Source organism: Myripristis murdjan, chromosome 21, assembly GCF_902150065.1.
Source record: "Myripristis murdjan chromosome 21, fMyrMur1.1, whole genome shotgun sequence".
NCBI lineage: Eukaryota > Metazoa > Chordata > Actinopteri > Holocentriformes > Holocentridae > Myripristis > Myripristis murdjan.
In genome coordinates this window covers 32,785,333-32,805,819 of record NC_044000.1, presented here as the reverse complement: position 1 = coordinate 32,805,819, position 20,487 = coordinate 32,785,333, and the positions used below count along the sequence as shown (strand labels likewise).

Sequence of the window (20,487 nt, the reverse complement as noted above, 5' to 3'; positions counted from 1 at the left end):
TTATTTTCATTAAAAAAAAAAAAAAAAGTTGCATAAGGTCCATAATAAAGGCAGGTTATGCTTCTGTGTTGAATGACCTGCTGGTGGATCTGATCATTCACCGAGCAGCCAGTTTCTGATGGGATGCTGCTGCGGAGCCCGGAGAGTCTCCACAAGACTACAGATGGGACTTAAGTAGGTGACATACAGGTAACATTACTTTGAAAAGTTTTCGCAGGCCACACACACACACACACACACACCCCCACACAGAGCTGTTCCTCTGCCCCGCAGTAACGACCAGCTGATGTGATCCGTTAGCTCCCCTCTGGCCGGAGATCAGTCCGTTTCATTGATAAAACCTTTGAGACTCGGTTACTGGGTCATAAACGCGCTTGATCTCCTGCCCGGCGGCTCCTCCCTGTTTGTGCAGAGAGGTTGGCAGCCTGCTGCTGTTGAGCAATCCGGAGGGAGGTGATGTGATGCCAGGCGGGGTGACCGAACCAGAGTGCACTCGGTCATTACGCACGGGGGACGCCGATCTCCAGGCTTTACGCACGGCGCTGTCGCTTTCCACTGGAGGTGAAACTGACCCCGGGAGTCCAGCATGTCTGCAGCAAGGAGGCTACTGAGGTTTAATCCACGCTTATTACAGAGCAGGACTAATAAACGCACGGCCGCGGTGACCGGCGCTGCAGCGACACCGCCGCACACCTCGGTGGGAAACGCAGTCCTGTTCAGCGGCTCGGCGCAGTGTCGGAGGTATGTAACTGTAAAACCAACAAACCAACAAAGCTGATCCGGGCAGCTGCGGGAAAAGCTGGAAAAGTGAAATATGTTGCACAGCCCGCACTCTCAGAAAGTAGAGCGCATAATTGCACCTCCAGGGGTCCAGTGGCTCGTCTCTGGGGCCTCACAGGTGCAGCTTTGTACCCTCGGCAGCGGGACCCTGTTTGTCCCCTTGTGGTTTGTAGCTTATAGAGAGCAGCCTCGTTCTTATATTAGAACTACAAGCCTGACTGGATCAGTGTGTTACCTGTGTTTCATATCTACATGTCAACAAAACTTACTCCAACTGTAGCCAACATGATAAAATCTCAAACTGTTTATTCATTCATTCATTCCTCCATTCATTCATTCTGTCTCCTGAGATTATACCTTAACATTTAGAGGAAACTGTGCATGTATGTACCTTTTACTGCTTTGGGAACATATTTGTACCTTTTGGACACTGATAAAAGGTTCACATTACCACCTCAGGGTCCAGTAATCAGCCCTACAGGGGGGACATTAGTGTAGATTGGACTCCTGCTGCACGGCTGTTTCTGACAGTGTGTGGTCTAATCTGTGATCCCTCTGCACAGAGACATGCAGACATTCACAAAGACGAGGGATGCAAAGGACGGTGATTGTCCAAACTTATTCAACGAAGCAACAGTCATGCATTTTCATCACAGATTTGCAGACGGCAGGCTGGAAAAAGACAGAAACAGAAACTTCACTTCTTCAGAAATGTTACACCTGCAGTCTGGTGCAAATTTATGGACATTATCTGCTTCTTTTATTGTCAATGGAGCAGCACAGTGTGTGTCTCATGTCACTGATAATAAGATACACTCACTCCTCTGAACGATGTGATACAAATTCAGAGCAAAAGAAAAGTTTTTTGATATTTTATAAAGATATAACAGGAAGTTAAAATAGACCATGAAGCACCATAATGATTCACTGAACTATTAGTGATTAGACAGTTTGAGTTACTTCCCTCAGTGGATCTGTCCCAAGTTCAAACTGTGTGACGGGCTGCTTTGTGACTGAACGCGCGCACACACACACACACACACCCATACACACACTAACTGGGCTCTCCCTCAGTGTTTTTTAAGTAAAGGCCTGTCCTGTCAGATTAAAAGCCCAACAGTGAGAAGCTGCTGGCGACAGCTCTCTCCCTCCTTTGTGCTTCTGTCACTTGAATTATTTACAGCCTTAAACGAGGTGACGCCTCCGTGGCCTTTCCAAGACGACGGAGGACACGGTGACATCTGGAGTTGCCAAAACACAGCTCTGAAGAGGTGTGAGTGTGTGTGTGTGTGTGTGTGTGTGTGTGTGTATGAAATTTTTTTTTTTTTAGACTGTCCCATTTTATTAGATCAAGGCCACGGACCTTGAAACCGGCTCCATGTTCCAGGCTAATCTGCCCATGTGCCGGTTATTGGTCCTTATCTTCTTGGAGGAGATAGCAGGGAGCCGGCGCTCGCTCTCCTCCTGCCTGCACTCTGCAAACACAAAACATTTGATTTTATTCAGTCTCTATTTAAGTCAGTACCACTGGGATTAAGCGTCTGTTTTTCCCTCAACACAGAGCTGGTCAGGAGAGCGGGCAGCATCATGATGGAGATGAAAAAAGCAGACAGATAACAGAAAACTGCCCCAAGAGTGATATAAGGTGGAGGTGAAGGAGGGCGGAGCCACCTAGACTCACTTTATCCTCCGTTTCAGCCTAACTTTGACCTTAAAGTCATAAATTAATATTTTATATGATGATAAATAGAATTAAATTGGGTCTTTTTACTTTCTACGGCACACATTATGGTAGTTTTATGGATTACTTTAATGCGTCAGAAATAGTGCACCGTGCAACTTTGCTCAGGGTTCAGTTTATATGAATATGTAATTTAAGTGACACTGAACATGGAATAAGCAAGTTAAGCCTACATGGTCCTGATAGTTGCCTCACTCACTGGTAAACTACACGCTTATTCCATGTTTGTATCAGTTTATTATAAACAGACCTCATTAAAATTGACCTTCAGTAATTCTGCGTAGTGCACCTTTAATTTGCACTACCATTGGAAGGTTTATAAGTTGCTTGTTGTTGCCATTTGGCTGCATGGAAATCAGATGCAGACTGTAAATACATCATAAAAAGTTCAATTTGTCATAAACTTCACATTTTTCTGTGTGAAATAAATTTTATGTTGAATTAGAAGATGTTAGAGCTTTAAAAATTCATTTAAATACTCATTAAATATGAAAGTGGGAGTGGCCTGTGAAGAAGTAGGCGGGGCCTGTGAAGGAGTAGGAGTGGTCTGTCAAGAACTGGGCGTGTCTCAACCGGTGTGAGAAGTTAATTTATGGTTTCTTAGCTGAAGACAAACCATAACCAATTTTTTTTTTGCTATGCTAATCTGTTGGGAAGCTCTGTAATTTTTTGGGATTATGACCCGCCCACTTTTGACTGAATGGTTTGACTGAATGCTGTGGCCTCGAAACACCCACTCAAAGTGTTGTGATGACACGTGAATCTGTTATAACGTTATAAGGCTTTTGTGACGTGCCACGCCCAACACTACGCCCCCTTTTGGCCAAGTGGGGTGAACGTCAGCCCCTTCTTCCTCGGCACATGTCCAACATCACCTTACCTGATATTCATTGGGAAGAAAACAGAACATAGCTGATGATTTTGTTCATATTCAGCAATGAGTTGGACTTTTTACAAAACGCACATCTACCGAGTCAGTGTGTGTGAGGTGGACGGTGTAACTACAGCGACTCGATGAGGTTACAGCAACATATCCATTACGTAGTCATTGGATATTGATAAGATTACCTGTAATTACCAGATTGCATCACTCATTCAGATCCACCCAAGCCCAGACATGTGGAGCCTCTCATTGATAAATGTCAGAATGTACAGTCAAGAAGGAGAGACATAAATATTATAGACTGCATTTGATTGGATGCAAGATTACATATAGTGCAGAGTCATCATCAATTTTTTTTTTTTTTCCATCTTCTAGGAAATTACAAACTGGAAATTTACCATGAAAACATCTATAAATTTTTAGACACATGGTGATGAAACCCCTGAAACATCTGTTTGGATTTGATGGGGTCTTTAGCTGCTGTCTCAGAGGTCTTTCTAGTCCCAAAAACACATTTCAGAGGGAAACGCTGGGTTTGAGAATGTAGTTATAATTCTCCCCTGCGGCCACATGAGGGCAGCAGAACACCACTTCATGTCACACACACTGCTCTCCCTCTGGCTTTTGAAACATTAAGCAAACAGCAGGAGCAGATATTTAACTCCAGGCGTGCTCGTGTCTTCGTCTGCCTGCTGATTGGTCGAGGTTTGAAGTGCACAGTTCGTTGGTCTTGTTTGATTGGACGCAGCAGGTGAAAGTTACGGCACTGTGACTGATTTATGGTGCTGTTTTATAAGCCTCTGATCAGTGTTAGTGCTCAGACAGAAGATTAATCCATGTTGATTTGTTTTGTCTTGATGCTTTGTTCATTTTTCTGTGCTTGAATGAGGGTTTCTAATCTAAAAATGTGTCAGTTTTTTGGAAATAAAAAATCATTACATGAACAAAATCATTCAGTATCTCTACAGTTTAGAGAATTCAGTGTGCTGAAGTGTTATTGGAGAGCTTTACTGTGGATAGGAAATCTTCAAGTACTTCTTTATCTGGGTTATTGGGTTTATTGGTCAAATGTTTAGATTTTTTTATGTTTAAAGCACTAATTTGAAAAATCTAATTTCTATTTTTTTTTTTTTTTTTTTTAAGATTTAGTCTCTGTCATTTGTGCTCAGATCAAAATCAATGGGATAAAAAATGAGCATTTTCAAATGGAAATCTGCCAAATGTTATTTATTTTTTTAAGTCTGTAATTACATGTCAATCAAACAGTGTGGCCAGGACTTGGATTCTTATTTATTTATTTTTTTTACTGAATCTGAAAACATTACTTTCAATATTACGACATGTTAGATAATCGCTACTTTCACAAACTGACTCTGTTTGAGTTGCTCATCCAGAAACACCACACAGTCACATACAGCTGGCATCCCCAGGGTGTTTTTGTCCAAATCGGATTTCCTGCTGATGGACTTTGAGTTTCTCTCCTCTTTGTCCGCTCCACCTCTGTCACTGCTCAAGCCAACTAGTTCAAGTTTATTTCGAGCCTGTCAGCACGGTGACAGAGACTCACAGGGTTTTACAAGGCCACAGTTTATAGAAACCAAAATGAAACCTCCTGACTTGAACCCTCATAAAGGACAAGAGGAAAACTCCCCGAAAACACAGGAGGAGGCAAAACTGGAAGAAACCTCGGGAAGGAGGGCCCACAGAGAGAGGGAAGCCCCTTCCAGGCCGGCCAGCGGCACAGCGAGTGTTTTTCCATCACATAATATCGGCTCTGATCGCCTCGCCTCTGTTCGCTTTAGGTACCATTTACTTTTCTGGATTTTCCATCACAGACGGTTCTTTCTCACACTGAAGCCCGGTCGCTGGCTTGTGGGCATGACTAGATTTTTCTTACTTTTTACTATTTTTTTTTTTTTTAACATCAACCACATTTCAAGTCTTTTGTGAATATTTCCCAAATGTAAGCAGCGACTAGTGGGCATTTTTGCTGTTCAGTTCCTCTCTGACTAATCGATATTTTCACTCATGTTCATTTTAGTATCTGCTCAGCTCACTTGGAGGCAAAAACCCCCCAAAAAAATGGCCAATGTCATGAAAAATGGCCATTATTATCCCTAATCAAATAACCCAGTTCAACCTGGTTCTTGTTCTTCTCCTTCTTTTCCTCCAAACAAACCAGAAAGCCCATCAGTCCCAGTGCAGAGCGCTCACACCAGACAACGGACACGATTTATGAGGTGCACGTCGTCTGAATCGCTGCTGTGTTGTATCGGTTTTGCCATAGAGATGAGCCAAACAGACGTGTATTTGTTTGAAAAAAAAAAATGTAACAGGTTATTACTTTAAACGTGTGTCACGGGAGTGGAGTGTGAGAAAATTCCCTTGAAATGCATTCAGTGGGAGTGAAACCACAGCGCTGCTCTGCTTTATGTTCGCCAGACACAAAGCCTCTCGTAAAACCGGCCCCCGCCACTGTCGTCTAACAACCTCGTAACGGCAGTTTTCATGTTTTGTTGCAGGTTTATATGGTCATGTTTATTGACCAAGAGTCTATCAAAAGAATATTAAATCCGCTAAATGCTTCGTTATCAGTCATAAATAAATGTTTTTCTTAATTTCCCTGCAGCAGGTTTCTCAGGGACAGCAGCAGAAACCCACTGCTCTGCTCTATCAAACACAAACAGCTCGTCTTGTAAAAGTCAGTTATGTGAGCTTTGTTTGGGTGTCGAGCTCCGGCAACCAGACCAACACAGACTCAGATAGTCAACACACACACACACACGCACACACACACACGCTCTGGCTTTCCCACCGAGCTGACGTCGTGTTTTGCTCTGTGGAGTTTCCTGTAGAAACAGGAAAACCAGCCACCGGCGCTTGAGAATGCCAATTGAAATATTATTCAGATGCAATAATGCGCTGCTGGCTGGAAAAGTGCTGGATAAATAAAATTCGGGCTCTAATTACGACCATTATAGTCATTTTCATTCTGCTTCGTATTATTGCAATTATGATTATTGTGATTGCCGCTGTTATTGTTGTGTTAACTAACCATTTTGAATGCCTCGGAGCAGAGAAAGCTGAGCTGGAGATGTGATTAGACTGATAAATGTAATGGCCTTTTCCCTGGTAACAACACCACAGACAGGGAGGAAACACACAGCCAGGGTGAAGGGTTCAATTCCCTGTGTTGCTCAGTGTGTTTGAGGAGGGGGAAACGTAGTATGAAATATTCTTCATCAGAGAAATGGCTAAAGAGGAAAACAGAGATATTTTTAGATCCTCTTGTTGCTTGATCTTGTGTAGCTCAATGGTTAGAGCAAGGCAGGGTACTAACAGGGGTTAGGGGTTCAATTCCCTGTTTTGCTCAGTGGGCTGTGCAGCTAAGGAAAGAAAAAATGTGTTTCCAGATTGAGAAATGGGAAAACTTGCATATTTTTAGGTAGCAAAAAGTGTTGATGTTTCACCCTGTGTACCCCCCCAGGTAAAGCATGGCACTAACACACAGGGTTAAAGGAAAACTCTACTACTCTAATACTACTACTACTATGTACATGTACCTCCAATATCGCAAAAGTACCACAAAGTACCCAAAGGTGCTTTATCCAAATTGAGTGCATTTTGCAGTACTTTAGGGTAACTCTTTGAGCACTTTGGGGTATTTTGGGGTGCTGTGGGGTAATAATTAGTAGGACCCTGCTCTGAAAGTAGTCTAACATGGATTCCTTGAACTCACACTGGTTACTTGGACTTGACTGCGCTGGCAAACTAAGACTTGAATTTGAAAATTGAAGATTTGACCAGTTTGGTACTCTGAGGTGCTTTAGGTTTGCACCAGTAATTTATTATTTTCTCTTTTCCCGGTTTACATCATGCAGGTCCTATGACACTTTTACTGACCTCAAATTTTCTTTGGTTCCCTCATGCAGCAAGAATTGTTGTGGATTTACCACATGATTGTGGAACTGTGGGGGGACAGTAGTTACCGGAGTAGAAGGTGTGATTGCAGCAGTCGTCCTTATGCATTCTCCAATTTATCTTATCAAGTTAATTAGGTTAAAGTTAAAGTTATACTGTTAAACGTCCTAGAAACCTTTCTAGGAGCCCTGCGGACTCTGAGCACCACAACCCTCAGAAGTGATGACGGTCCACTGTGTCTGCCAGCTCTCATGCAGCTAATAAGGCTCTAACTTTGTTTGTGACGTTCTCATGTTCCCTGTCTGCTGCTGTTCTGCCTGCAGGCCTGAAGGCAGAGTGACGGTCCACTTCATCAACCGGGACGGTCAGAAGATCACGACGTCAGGAGCTGAAGGAGACAGTCTGCTGGACGTGGTCGTGGATCAGAAACTGGACATCCCTGGCTACGGTGAGAAGCCGCCTTTCAGGTCTGAGCCGCTGAAGAGAGCGGCAGCCCTCTCTCCTAAAAATTACATTCACATGTAAACAAACCGCACTCTCAATTACGTTTCAAGCTAACATATTTTGCTGCAGATTATGATGGTTGTAAAGTATCGCAAGAACGTTTGTAATCCCTTCGTTCTCAAGCCCACACATGGAAGCAGGTGAGGTGGCGGATGGGTCAAACAATCGACTTTTAGTGTAAAGACACTGTGTCTTTTTGTTTGTTTGTTTTTAGGCCTAAGCCTAACTCTTCCTGTCCTTAACCAAGTGGTTTTTAAACCTAAACCTAAACATATATAAAAGCCAGGAAGTAGGATTCATCAGAAACCAACATAATCCACAGCACAGTGCCTCTAAATGAACTTAAGAATGCACTTTAGTTTTATGGAGTGCAGTTTTTAGGAGAGTGGAGTGATGTGATGTGCGTTTTCAAAGCATGAAAACTTCACTTTGTGTCACTTTTCTATCAGAGTTATCACCGTCAGCTGTTTCTCTGGACATTTTCTGAGGTCATGCACTGGGTTCCACACTTCATCCATTCATTCATGTCATTTTATTTTCCAGAAAATCGAATCCTGACATTTCGCCTCACTAGCGACACAGCTAGCTTAGTGATGAAGCTCTTGTAAGGTGAACTAGCAAATTAAAGTAGTACTCAGAATACCAGCTTTTTATTTATAGAGTTGATGTCATGCAACTTGCTTAAATCTTTTTTGACATTATTGTACTCATTTCAGAGAATATATTGGATTTTTGTTCATAAATATTGCAGTTTGCCTCATAATGATCACTGACTGGATGTGATGTTTTGTCAAAATAACCCTAACCCATATTTTTATTTACCACCACATCAATATCAAATATAAAATATACAGTAAATTATTTTGTAGAATGCTACATAATACTAAAACAAAACACCTGACAGTAAAAACAGATTACATGACGGTTGTTCCTGTTGCTATGTTGTAAACTTTAAATTTCCTTTCTTTTCCTATTTGATTCAAGCTTTTACTGCTGCTCTGACTAAAGCCACATCAGTGATTTTCACACTGTACCAAAATAATAGAAACAAATGGCCGTCTTGAGGGCAGAACACATTCATGCTTTGGAAACGGTGGGTATCCAGTGAAAGCATACATGTAAATAGGTTAAACCTTTAAAAAAAAAAAAAAAAAAAAAAAGAAAAACAGCGGTATGCTCCTTTAAACAATACCCAAGCTCAGCAGAGGATGGTTATGGTATGGCTTGTCCATATTAGGCGCTGCAGAGACGTTTTCCCAGTTTTGCCCAGAATGGCCCTTTAAACCGCCGCAGCATCGGCCTCGGTGACATGTGGCACGTGTCGCCTGCAGCCCGGCTCCCATGGCTTTATATGGAGGAGCCGCCACTTCAAAGACAGACGGAGAGAGAGAGAGAGAGAGAGAGAGAGAGAGAGAGAGAGAGAGAGAGAGAGAGAGAGGGGAGGAGGAGGTGCAGATGAGATGTAAAATAAGGATTACATGGAAATCCAAAGAGACGAGAAGCAGAGAGGGAGAACAGAAACCAGAGGAGGAAGAGGAGGAGACTTCATCATCCAGTCACACTGACAAACCGCTTTGTGATCTATCAGGCTGATATTGAGGTTTATATTAAATATCAGCAGCGCCCCCTGCAGTCTCCTGGCAGCGTCTCCGTTCCTCAAAACACCGTCAGCCGGTTTCATGAGAAAGACGGCAACGTTCGGCGGCGGCTCGATTCGTTTCGACTTGCGTTTGGCGCCGGTTCCTTTTCTGGATTTTGTTTTCCATCGCAGATACGAACTCACATGTCGACCAGCTGTTCCTCCCAAACTTTTGTTTTATTTCTTTAAGTCAACAAGACCAGCTCACAAATGGCTGCTTTACATGAACAGCATTAGTGTAACTAATGGCCCTTTTCCATTAGTATCTACTTGGCTCGACTCAGCTCGACTCAGCTCGCTTGGAACCCCGGCTGAGTAGGTGCTAAATGGGACCTGCTAGCAGGTACTACGACCTAATGGAAAAGCTCTTAAACCGAGTAGAGTCGAGCCGAGTCGAGCTGAGTCGAGCTGAGTAGGTACTAGTGGAAAAGGGGCATAAGATAGTCTTTACATGGGTACGTTATCAACTACGACACAAGTCCACAAATCTTTCACAGTCATTTTCTGGCTGTAAATAGCGACCGGTGGGGCTTGTCACCTGTACCTCCCGCCCAATCAGCACTGTGGATAAAACAGTGAAAACCTTGTAAGCTAAAAAATAGCATTGCTGTCATGTGCTTTGCAAATCAGAGGCAGGCAGGTTGTTGCCATTAGCTTCAAAAACTCACACACGTGGGTTTTTCACTGGTTCACTCAAACAGCCATGAGACAAAGCCTTCAGTACCAGTAATAACAGCAGGTACCAGATACTGGCCCAAGCTTGTGCCGAGTGGAAAACCAAAATACTTGACTGACGTTTTTGCCACTCAGGTGTGCTACCTGAGGACACCAGGACAAACACCTGTGTGATATACAGGTACAACAAGAACATACAAAAAACATGCAAACACATTTATACACATCACACAGTTAGGAACCATATTCTGCCATTTGTAGTCCCAATGTAAATGCATATGTTTCTTATATACACAGGACATTATTTACTATAAGATTAAAGAGTAGACAGACTGTCCCAGCCGTCTTTATTCACTGCCACTCATTTTCAGAGCCTAAAGCAACAGTTTAATAACAGTATAAACTAAATACTGTACATGTTTCAGTGGAAAAGGCAGTTTTGACTGAAATATATGATATCTGTTTGTGCTAATTAGACCGATATACTTGTGTTTCGTGCCTGATTGTTACTGTGAGCGTAGAAATGGCAGCAGACCAGCCGATGAAACCAGATTCCTTCGAGACAGAAAACAAAAATCCTTCATAGATTTGTTAACCGTTGCATGAGAGCTGTTATTTCAGTCGAGGACCCACAAATAAACGTGAGAGGATTAGCAGCCTGACAGCTGAGAGATGCTGCGAGCGAGCAGGAGCTGCTGAGGCTGGGATGGACCTGCTGCTAACAACCCAAACCCGGAGTTTCCCCAACATGCAGCCGCTTAGACAGCTGCTAACACTGAGAAAACTTCATCAGGCTGCTTTCAGAGGAGTTTTCATGTCCCCTGATGGTCTAAGTGCTGTTTTAGAGGAACTCTTGTTGTTTTTCTTGCATGAAAACGCTCAGACGTGCAGATGAGTGTCAGCTAATATGAGCCTCGGCGTTCGGTAAACAGCTCTCCTCAGCCTGGATGTTACCGAGCGAGGACCTCGGCTTGTCGTGTCTCGCTCTCTGCTCTCTGTCAGCGGCCTGCAGCTCTGACCTATTTTGGTATTGGAAAGATAAAATCTGCTGTCCTGTGAATCTTCAGAGGCAGAGAGAGAGAGAGAGAGAGAGAGAGAGAGAGAGGGAGAGAGCACCTTGTTTTCCTCTAAAGCTAATATCAGCACTGCTTGACCTCCCCTGTCCTGTGTGTGTGTGTGCGTGTGTGTGTGTGTGTGTGAGCATGTGCAGAGAAAGACAAAAATAGAAGTATGAAGCAGTGCACTTCACTCCTGCGGTGTAAACTGGCTGAACTCCATCAGATCCACTTTATGAAGATAAAACTGTGATATCAGTCCAGACTGCTTTAATATGAGCTGTAAAGTCGCCACAGAGTCATGTTGTCTCAAGTGTTTCTGTTTGTTTGTGTTGACGCTGAACGTTTCCTGCCCTTCGCCGTCTGTGAAATGTGAAGTTTGCTGGGCAGCTGCTGATTGTGGAAAATTTAAGTGTCACGTTTGCCATATTGGATCGCTATTTTCATTTTTTTCCCCCCTGAAGCACGAGATGATCCCAGGAAGCTGTTTTGCAGTTTTAGCCCGACTGAGACCAAACGGTCACCGTATTTCCAGGTCCTGTACTCAAGTTTATTTTCTGATTTATGTGGATCCATGAAGTAGCTGCTGCATTTACTGAAAACCAAAAACTAAAACTACATGTGGAAAAACATTTTAGTTAATGTAAAACTTAAAAACTAGACCTTAGAATAAAAGAAAGCTACCTGAAAACATTATGTGCTTATATAACCAAGATATGTGTATATATATATCTATACCTATATATATCTATATCTATCTACACTATATTACCAAAAGTATTCGCTCACCCATTCAAATGATCAGAATCAGGTGTCCTAATCACTTGGCCTGGCCACAGGTGTATAAAATCAAGCACTCAGGCATGCAGACTGTGAAACAAGACATTTGTGAAAGAATGGGCCGCTCTCAGGAGCTCAGTGAATTCCAGCGTGGAACTGTCATAGGATGCCACCTGTGCAACAAATCCAGTCGTGAAATTTCCTCGCTCCTAAATATTCCACAGTCAACTGTCAGCTCTATTATAACAAAATGGAAGCGTTTGGGAACAACAGCAACTCAGCCACGAAGTGGTAGGCCACGTAAAGTGACGGAGAGGGGTCAACGGATGCTGAAGCGCATAGTGCAAAGAGGTCGCCGACTTTCTGCACAGTCAATTGCTACAGAGCTACAAACTTCATGTGACCTTCAGATTAGCCCAAGTACAGTACGCAGAGAGCTTCATGGAATGGGTTTCCATGGCCGAGCAGCTGCAGCCAAGCCACACATCACTTAGTGCAATGCAAAGCGTCGGATGCAATGGTGTAAAGCACGCCGCCACTGGCCTCTAGAGCAGTGGAGACGCGTTCTCTGGAGTGATGAATCACGCTTTTCCATCTGGCAATCTGATGGACGAGTCTGGGTTTGGAGGTTGCCAGGAGAACGGTACATTTCAGACTGCATTGTGCCGACTGTGAAATTTGGTGGAGGAGGAATTATGGTGTGGGGTTGTTTTTCAGGAGCTGGGCTTGGCCCCTTAGTTCCAGTGAAAGGAACTTTGAATGCTTCAGGATACCAAAACATTTTGGACAATTCCATGCTCCCAACCTTGTGGGAACAGTTTGGAGCGGGCCCCTTCCTCTTCCAACATGACTGTGCACCAGTGCACAAAGCAAGGTCCATAAAGACATGGATGACAGAGTCTGGTGTGGATGAACTTGACTGGCCTGCACAGAGTCCTGACCTGAACCCGATAGAACACCTTTGGGATGAATTAGAGCGGAGACTGAGAGCCAGGCCTTCTCGACCAACATCAGTGTGTGACCTCACCAATGCGCTTTTGGAAGAATGGTCAAAAATTCCTATAAACACTCTCCTCAACCTTGTGGACAGTCTTCCCAGAAGAGTTGAATCTGTAATAGCTGCAAAAGGTGGACCAACATCATATTGAACTCTATGGGTTAGGAATGGGATGGCACTTCAGTTCATAGTATGAGTAAAGGCAGGTGAGCGAATACTTTTGGTAATATAGTGTATCTATCTATAGATAGATAGATAGATAGATAGATATAAAACCAGATTAGAATATAAACAACTAACTCCCAAATAAACAGACACTCCAACTCAACATTTTCAGACAAGAAAAACTCAACTGTAACAGCCCACTCTGGAAAATAAACTGAGCAGAAAATAAAAATTAAAAACAAAATAAAAATAAGTCCGGCACAAAGCATCAGCGGGGTTTGTTTGTTTGTTTGTTTTTACGCTGCGAGGTTTTCACGTCTGAGCTGAACCAGGCGACACTGAAACGTTAGAAAAAAGGCAGAACGAAGAGACGAAGGAAATCCACGAAACGTAACAGAGAACGCTGTCAGTTGTCATTTTCAGCCGCCTGTGTGATGTGAAGATAAATCTGGACTCATTAAAGGTGCATTACGTCAAATTGCGCTCAAGTGAGGACCCTTGAGGCTCAGCTATCAGAAAACATGGTAGAAATACAAAACATGATGGTTGAGTGTACATGGTCCTCAGTTTTACGCAGTGCACCTTTAAATGTTTCCGTGGTTTGCAGAATGTTTTAATGTTTGCAGTCCTGAGCGCTGTGAGGGTTCCTCAGACCCACCAGAAGGACTCAGGTTCTGCTGGTAGAACGTCATGCCTGCTACAGCACTCAGGGGATTATGGGATATGCGGTCTTTAGTTTGCGCCAGCATGACAACAAAATGGAAAATGTTTAAAGCGGCTGAGGGATCAGTGTTTATTTTAGAATCACAGTGAAACAGCATTTTGAGAGTCTGCTCTGTGATACGAGGCACTTCCTGTCAGGTGAGGTTGTTGGGGCGGGGCTTAACGAGGACAGACATCGTTCAAAAGTGTAAACCCATGCTCAGTTAGGGAGACTAGGACATTTTTATTCGATATTTTTTTCAAAAACATGATGCTTTTATCATTTGAAATTTTTGTTTACACCCATTAGCTCAGCTTGACATTACCACTGGAAAAATAATCTGAATTTAGTACATCCCTAAGTATTTATTGCTAAATGGGTGAATATTCCTGCATGGACAATTAGGTAACACATTCAACAAGTCATTTTTCATTTCATTGTGACTTCATGATTGTATTAAAATCTATAACCCAGGAGTGGATGGCAGACCATAAACCTGTGGAAAGGGTTCTGAGGGTGATTTTCAGATGTGTTGCTGCTATGAAAGGTGTTTCTGGAGCCGATGATGTGAAGCGTAGACGCTCTCTGCGTGCCTCGTGGCCGCCCCTGTATGTGTTTTCCTGCCTCAAATGTCAGATTTGTGATTGTGTGTGGGCCGAGGGCCGAGAGACGCACGGCGGGACAAAAGGCTGTGAGTGTGTTTAAATGTCAGCGGTGCCTGAGTGGGCTTCACAGCGTTCACCTCTGCTGGCGCTGCTTTGTGTGTGTGTGTGTGTGTGTGTGTGTATGAAAGAGAGCGTGCACGTGTGTTTTCAGCGCTGCTTTTAGCTTGTTTTGCTCCCTTTGTTTTAATCAGATCATCAAATGTCAGACTGGAATAAGATGCATGTAAATATCTGATCCTGAGAGGGTTGGACGCAGCATCTCTGTGGATGTAAGAGAGAAAAAAAAAGCATCCTGTGGTAAATGGACAGGGTCCCTCGGAAATGATCTCAGCCTTCCAGTAAATCCCGTCAGAAACGTGAGCGCTCACATAAACAGGCTGTTTTTGTTTGCACGCGGATAATGGACGATATGGAGACGTAAATATTTGTAAAGGAAGGTGAGATTGACAAAGTCTGGTCCGATTCCCCTCGCCGCTCGTTTACATAGCCGTACGTTTAGTGATGAGAAGTATGTGGACAGAGTGGACACACACACACACACACACACACACACACACACACACACATCAGCGAGGATGTGAATTTCTTTCCAAAGAAGGTGTCAGTGTAAAACATGGACTGTTGATCTAATGTGAAGTGGTGAGATGGAACCAGGTTAGAGCTTTTATTGTGAAAAACAAAGGGTCCTGATGCTTTTAGACTTTCCATTATGGAGAGTGGATGGGGGTATCAGTGTGAATAGCAAAAAAAAAAAAAAATGCCTAAAAGAGTCACATTTTTTAAAATTCTGATTTGGAAAACATTTGTATATGATGCAAAACCAGACCCTGAGGCATGACACTTACATGATAGATAGATACTTTATTCATCCCGAAGGAAATTCACAGTTTTCAGCAGTATCCACAGAGTACAAGATTAAATAAATTAAAAAAAAAAAAAATGGTTGAAATGGTGTCTGAATGACAATAAAAGTGATCTTGAATCTTGAATGTTGAATCTTAAAGGGTGGATGCAAAACTCCACGTCACACCGACAGTCACTGAGCTCCAGCAGCTCCAGAGTGTGTTTTCAGAGCAATGGGCCTTCGTTTTGGGGACAACCGGCTTCCAGACTAATGGGCTTTTGGTCCAATCGGACATTTTTCGGACTGTTGGGTTTCTTCATAACGGACTGTTGGACCGGTGACGCGGCACAAGTTGTCCTTCTGCATTTGCCACAGCCTGAGAGCGACGCTGCGTCACCTGCTGAGCTCCAGAGCCGGTCAGGCTCAGGTGTGTTCAGCCTGGTTTCGGCAGCTGGAGTTTCACCTGTGTTTCTGGGAGCAGGGAGGTCATTCCCTATGAGAACAGTTTTTCTGGGTCCTAAACACCAAAAGCCACCATTTTCTGCTTGTCGGGCTGCAGGGAGGAAACGGTGAGATAAGTCCAGTTTTACCCTGCACAGCTGCTGGAGGAGGAACATGCAGGGAACAGGGAGACACATTAGACTTGTTGACGCTGCACTGCCAGCTGATCTCCTTAGTTCATTTTTAGGGCCCTTGCCTCTCTGGAAGAGGGCCCTATTGTATCTGCTTCGTTTTTTTTCTCCCTTATTATTACGTCTCTTTGAGGCTTAATTTGACCCCCTAAACATGCAAAAATGGGCTCGGTAGCGCCACCTAGGGACGCAAAGGCAGCCCCTGCGGCCCACAGGAATGTCATAGAAAGACCAAACCAGCGCCGAAACGTAGATCTCATCAAGCCCCACATTTTTCGTGCTCGCGCCCCCCACCTAAAACCAACAGGAAGAACGCAATTTGCGTTTGAAAGTCACGTTTTCGCCCAAATTTTCACTTTGCAGAAAATCTATAAACTCACAGGGCGTTAATTTTATCGGCTTGAACAGCAAATATACAACAGAGGACATAGTCCTTAACAAAAGTTCTGAAGGAATTAGTAAAATTTTGAACCGTTTGGATTTCAGAAGGCCGCAAAGTCAGTGTCCACAACCAGCGCCTCCACTTTTCCCCATGGACCCTGGTGGGAATAACGCAGAATGCTAGGGGCTAATTAGGCCCCTGCTGACTACAGTAAAAGTCTGACAGCTTTCAAATCTATGCCGATGGAAAGAGGACCACAATTCCTACAAAACTATATATCATGGTGCGGACTGGAAAAGGTGTGTGGCCACGGTGAAGACTAGTTTAACAGGTGGGACTCTGGTCTGCTCTGCTCTGCACTCTGCCTTCTCTACTGACACACACTAGCTGCTGGCACATCCCCCAATGCACATGCCTCTTAAAAGGAGTGACAGGTCATGTCAAGCACACACTAGGACATGCTAAGGGCGCCACCTGCTGGAGGGGCGCCGCTAGCAACAGGGCCAGAACTTTGTGTGTGTGTGTGTGTGTGTGTGTGTGTGTGTGTGTGTGTGATTGAGTGAATGGCACCGTGAATGGACCGTCCCCGACGGGCACGAGGGGGACGCGGGACACGGGTGCGAGGGCCCGTCCAACGCTGCTTACAGCTTTAATTTTTTCTTGTTTCTTGTGACTTTTGAAATCATCAATCAAATGGGCGGACCAATCAGCAGCATCCTCAGGGGAGCTCCAGGTGTGGTTCAGGTGATGATGACTGTAAGAAGCTGCTGCGTGTTGAATTGGAAAACAGGAAGAACAGAACATCCACATTATATTTTTAGATTTTGTTTATCTTCTCATATTATATCTGTGGAAACAGACTTATCCAATCGTCTGCGACATTTTTAGTAAACACAGCTAAACGCCTGTATCATGCATCACTAAAGCTCCACTGTACGCCACACCCGCTGCATTTCTATGTAAAAATACAACCATAAAGTGGAGATGTGACAGACAACATTGTCCTGTTCCCCTGAACTGAGACTCTCAGATTTGTCATATTTGTTCCGATTAAACTCGGGTGTTATTCCAGTCACTGGTGGGAAATCATCTCAGGAACCGACACAGGAAGTGACCAGCTGACACTTAGGAAATACAAACCGTCCTAAACAACATCAGTGAGCGAGCGCTGCTTCCAGAGAAACCCAGAGGCATCACTTCCAGTCGCAGCAGCCATTAAGAAGAAATGTGGTGTCCTGACGTCATGCTGCAGGATTTCGAGGCAGTGAAGTCCTTCAGCCGTTCAGAAATTTCCACTTGGAGCTGCCAAAGTTTGAGCTTCAGAGAAAGACTGTTGTCAGCTGATGGAGCAGAGCTGGAGGCCTCGGCAGCTGCAGGGCCACCTTAAACAAACATGTGATCAAAGGCCAGGTGCAGACGGCTTTAATCTGCCAGATTATTGTGACCGGCCCACATCAGGACTGTGCTTTTCGATGTGGCTGCAGCTTAAAAAAAAATAATCCCGTGATGCCAGGGTGTGTTCTGGGATTTTGGAAACAGCAGCAACAGGGAGGGGGAATAGAAACCATAAAGTGAGACGGTGAAATCTGCTGATTGGACGATACAAACTGGAGCTATAAACTGTCTTTTCTCTTCAGGAGCCATAGAGAGTTAAAGCCCCCCGCCATGAAGCCCCTTAAAAGCCCCTAAAATAATCTCTGTTCATCAGTATTCCAGATTTAGCAGGTTTTGCCATGAACAAAAAACAATCCTTTGTGCCTTAAATAAAGCTGCAAACCTAAAAATGTGCAGATCGAACATTAAAATAGGCCCCGCCCCCTCGCTCGGCTCGTAACCAGAGCTCTGTACACACAACCAGGAAGTCCCGCCCCCCGACAGCCCTTCATATTGTGCCATATTCCATAATCTAGCCATCAAAAGCCTGTGCATATTCTTGTTTCAGCTACGAAAATCATTTTTTTACTCCCTAGTTTTTATAATTTTTTTTTTTTTTTTTAAACAATAATAACTTTGTGATGCAGCTGGCCTTGGGTCGGTCTGAATCTCACACACACACACACACACACACACACACCTCCACCTTCATTAGAGCAGTGTGAAAACGCCTCTAGTGACAAACTCTGCACAGATCCAAGGCAGCAGAGTCGAGGTCCAACATGTTAGGGGACAGAAATAGAAGAAAAAACATTTTTGAGTGGATTTGGACTTTAAGTTGCTTGTGATCAGGAGAGGAGACTCACGTGTTCACAGCATTCCTCCTCCTGTTCCACCATTTTCCCACACAAATCACAGTTTACGGCGCAGGGACACCTGAGACCTGGTTTTTAGTGGCTGCTGTTCCTTCAGAGGGAAATCGGAGCTTCGATGAAGTGAGCAGGGATGCAGATCGCCCTGAGAAGAGGCCGGCTCTTGTGCCGGTGACCCCGCCCCCCCCTGCTCTGCCGGCGACCCCGCCGTGTTGCTTGGCCGCCCGGCCTCTTGACAGGAGCGTTTGTTTTTGATCCGTCAGTCCCTGTTTGCCTTGGCGGCGGCACAGACCCTGCAAACCCTTCAGCAGTGATGTGTTTGCATTTTTTTCTCCTGTGTGTCAACGTAGACAAATCTGGATCTCCAGGCTCGCTGCCATGTGTGTGAGCGTACGCCTGCATCTGTACATGGTGTGTGTGTGTGTGTGTGTGTGTGTGTGTGTGGTGTGTGTGAGCGTACGCATGCATCTGTACATGGTGTGTGTGTGTGTGTGTGTGTGTGTGTGTGTGTGTGGTGTGTGTGAGCGTACGCATGCATCTGTACATGGTGTGTGTGTGTGTGTGTGTGTGTGTGTGTGTGTGTGTGCATGATGGAGCATTTGCATGTGACTAATCAACGGTAAATAAAACATCATCTGCTCTTGGCTTTACGTACGTCGGGCCCCTCAGCCTGGAAACCTCCGAGGAGTCTCACCTGAAGCCAAGAGCTACATTTTCTCAGCTGGAGGGAGAAACTCTGGCCGTGTGTCTGCAGATCAGATCAGATCAGATCAGACCAGATCAGATCAGATCAGATCAGATCAGATCAGATCAGATCAGATCAGACCAGATCAGATCAGATCAACTCAGATCAGATCAGATCAGACCAGATCAGATCAGATCAGATCAGATCAGATCAGATCAGACCAGATCAGATCAGATCAAATCAGATCAGATCAACTCAGATCAGATCAACTCAGATCAGATCAGATCAGATCAGACCAGATCAGACCAGATCAGATCAGACCAGAAGAGATCAGATCAGATCAGATCAGATCAGATCAACTCAGATCAGATCAGATCAGATCAGATCAACTCAGATCAGATCAGATCAGACCAGATCAGATCAGATCAAATCAGATCAGATCAACTCAGATCAGATCAACTCAGATCAGATCAGATCAGATCAGATCAGATCAGATCAGATCAGACCAGATCAGATCAGATCAGATCAGATCAGATCAGATCAGATCAGATCAGATCAAATCAGATAAGATCAGATCAGCTGGCCGAGGACCCAGGACCTTTAAACGTTTACCCCTCTGTCTGTCTGTCCCTCTGTCTGTCTGTCTGTCTGCCCCTCTGTCTGTCTGTCTGTCTGTCTGTCTGTCTGCTTCGAGCTGAGGAGGCCCTCTCCAGGACAAGATATCTGCATCCATTTTGAAAAACAAAACAAAACAAAACAAAAAATCCCCTGAGGTTCATACTTCAGCCTCTGACATGAAGACGCTCCGGTCTGTGGAAAGTGTTAGAGGACTGAGGTCTGAACATTTCAGCATATTCTCATGAAAGAAAAGAGTGCCTTCAAAATAAAAAGTTAATAAAGAGTTCATGCGTTTCAAGAACAGACAACAGAATTCAGAAGTTGGTTTAAAACGTTTCGAGCCAAGGGGCTAATCGGATATGAATTTACATTCCACGTTCATAACTTGATGAGTTTGATTTGTTTCCGTTGGCTCGTCCCGTGCCGTCTCTCTGAGGTCCCACAGCTGCATCAGGACGCCTTTATCTTTTGGTCTGGAGGAGTGTTTTGCATTTTTTGGGGGCTTGACGGAGAAGCCCAGCTCGCTCCGGGGGAGAGACACGCCGTCTGACTTCAGCGGCTCTGCTCGTGTG

The 20,487-nt window shown here is 44.3% G+C and overlaps 1 protein-coding gene across 1 annotated transcript in view; it reads left to right on the top strand.

The window, feature by feature from the left end:
- Positions 1 to 404: 404 nt before the first annotated feature.
- The window catches only part of LOC115379487 (adrenodoxin-like), a 33,732-nt gene continuing 13,649 nt past the window's right edge, over positions 405 to 20,487 (top strand). Inside the window, exons 1-2 of the mRNA XM_030080197.1 lie at positions 405 to 741; positions 7,649 to 7,773. Coding sequence (XP_029936057.1) covers positions 587 to 741; positions 7,649 to 7,773 — 280 coding nt within the window. The 5' untranslated portion in view covers positions 405 to 586. The remainder of the gene's footprint in view (positions 742 to 7,648; positions 7,774 to 20,487) is intronic.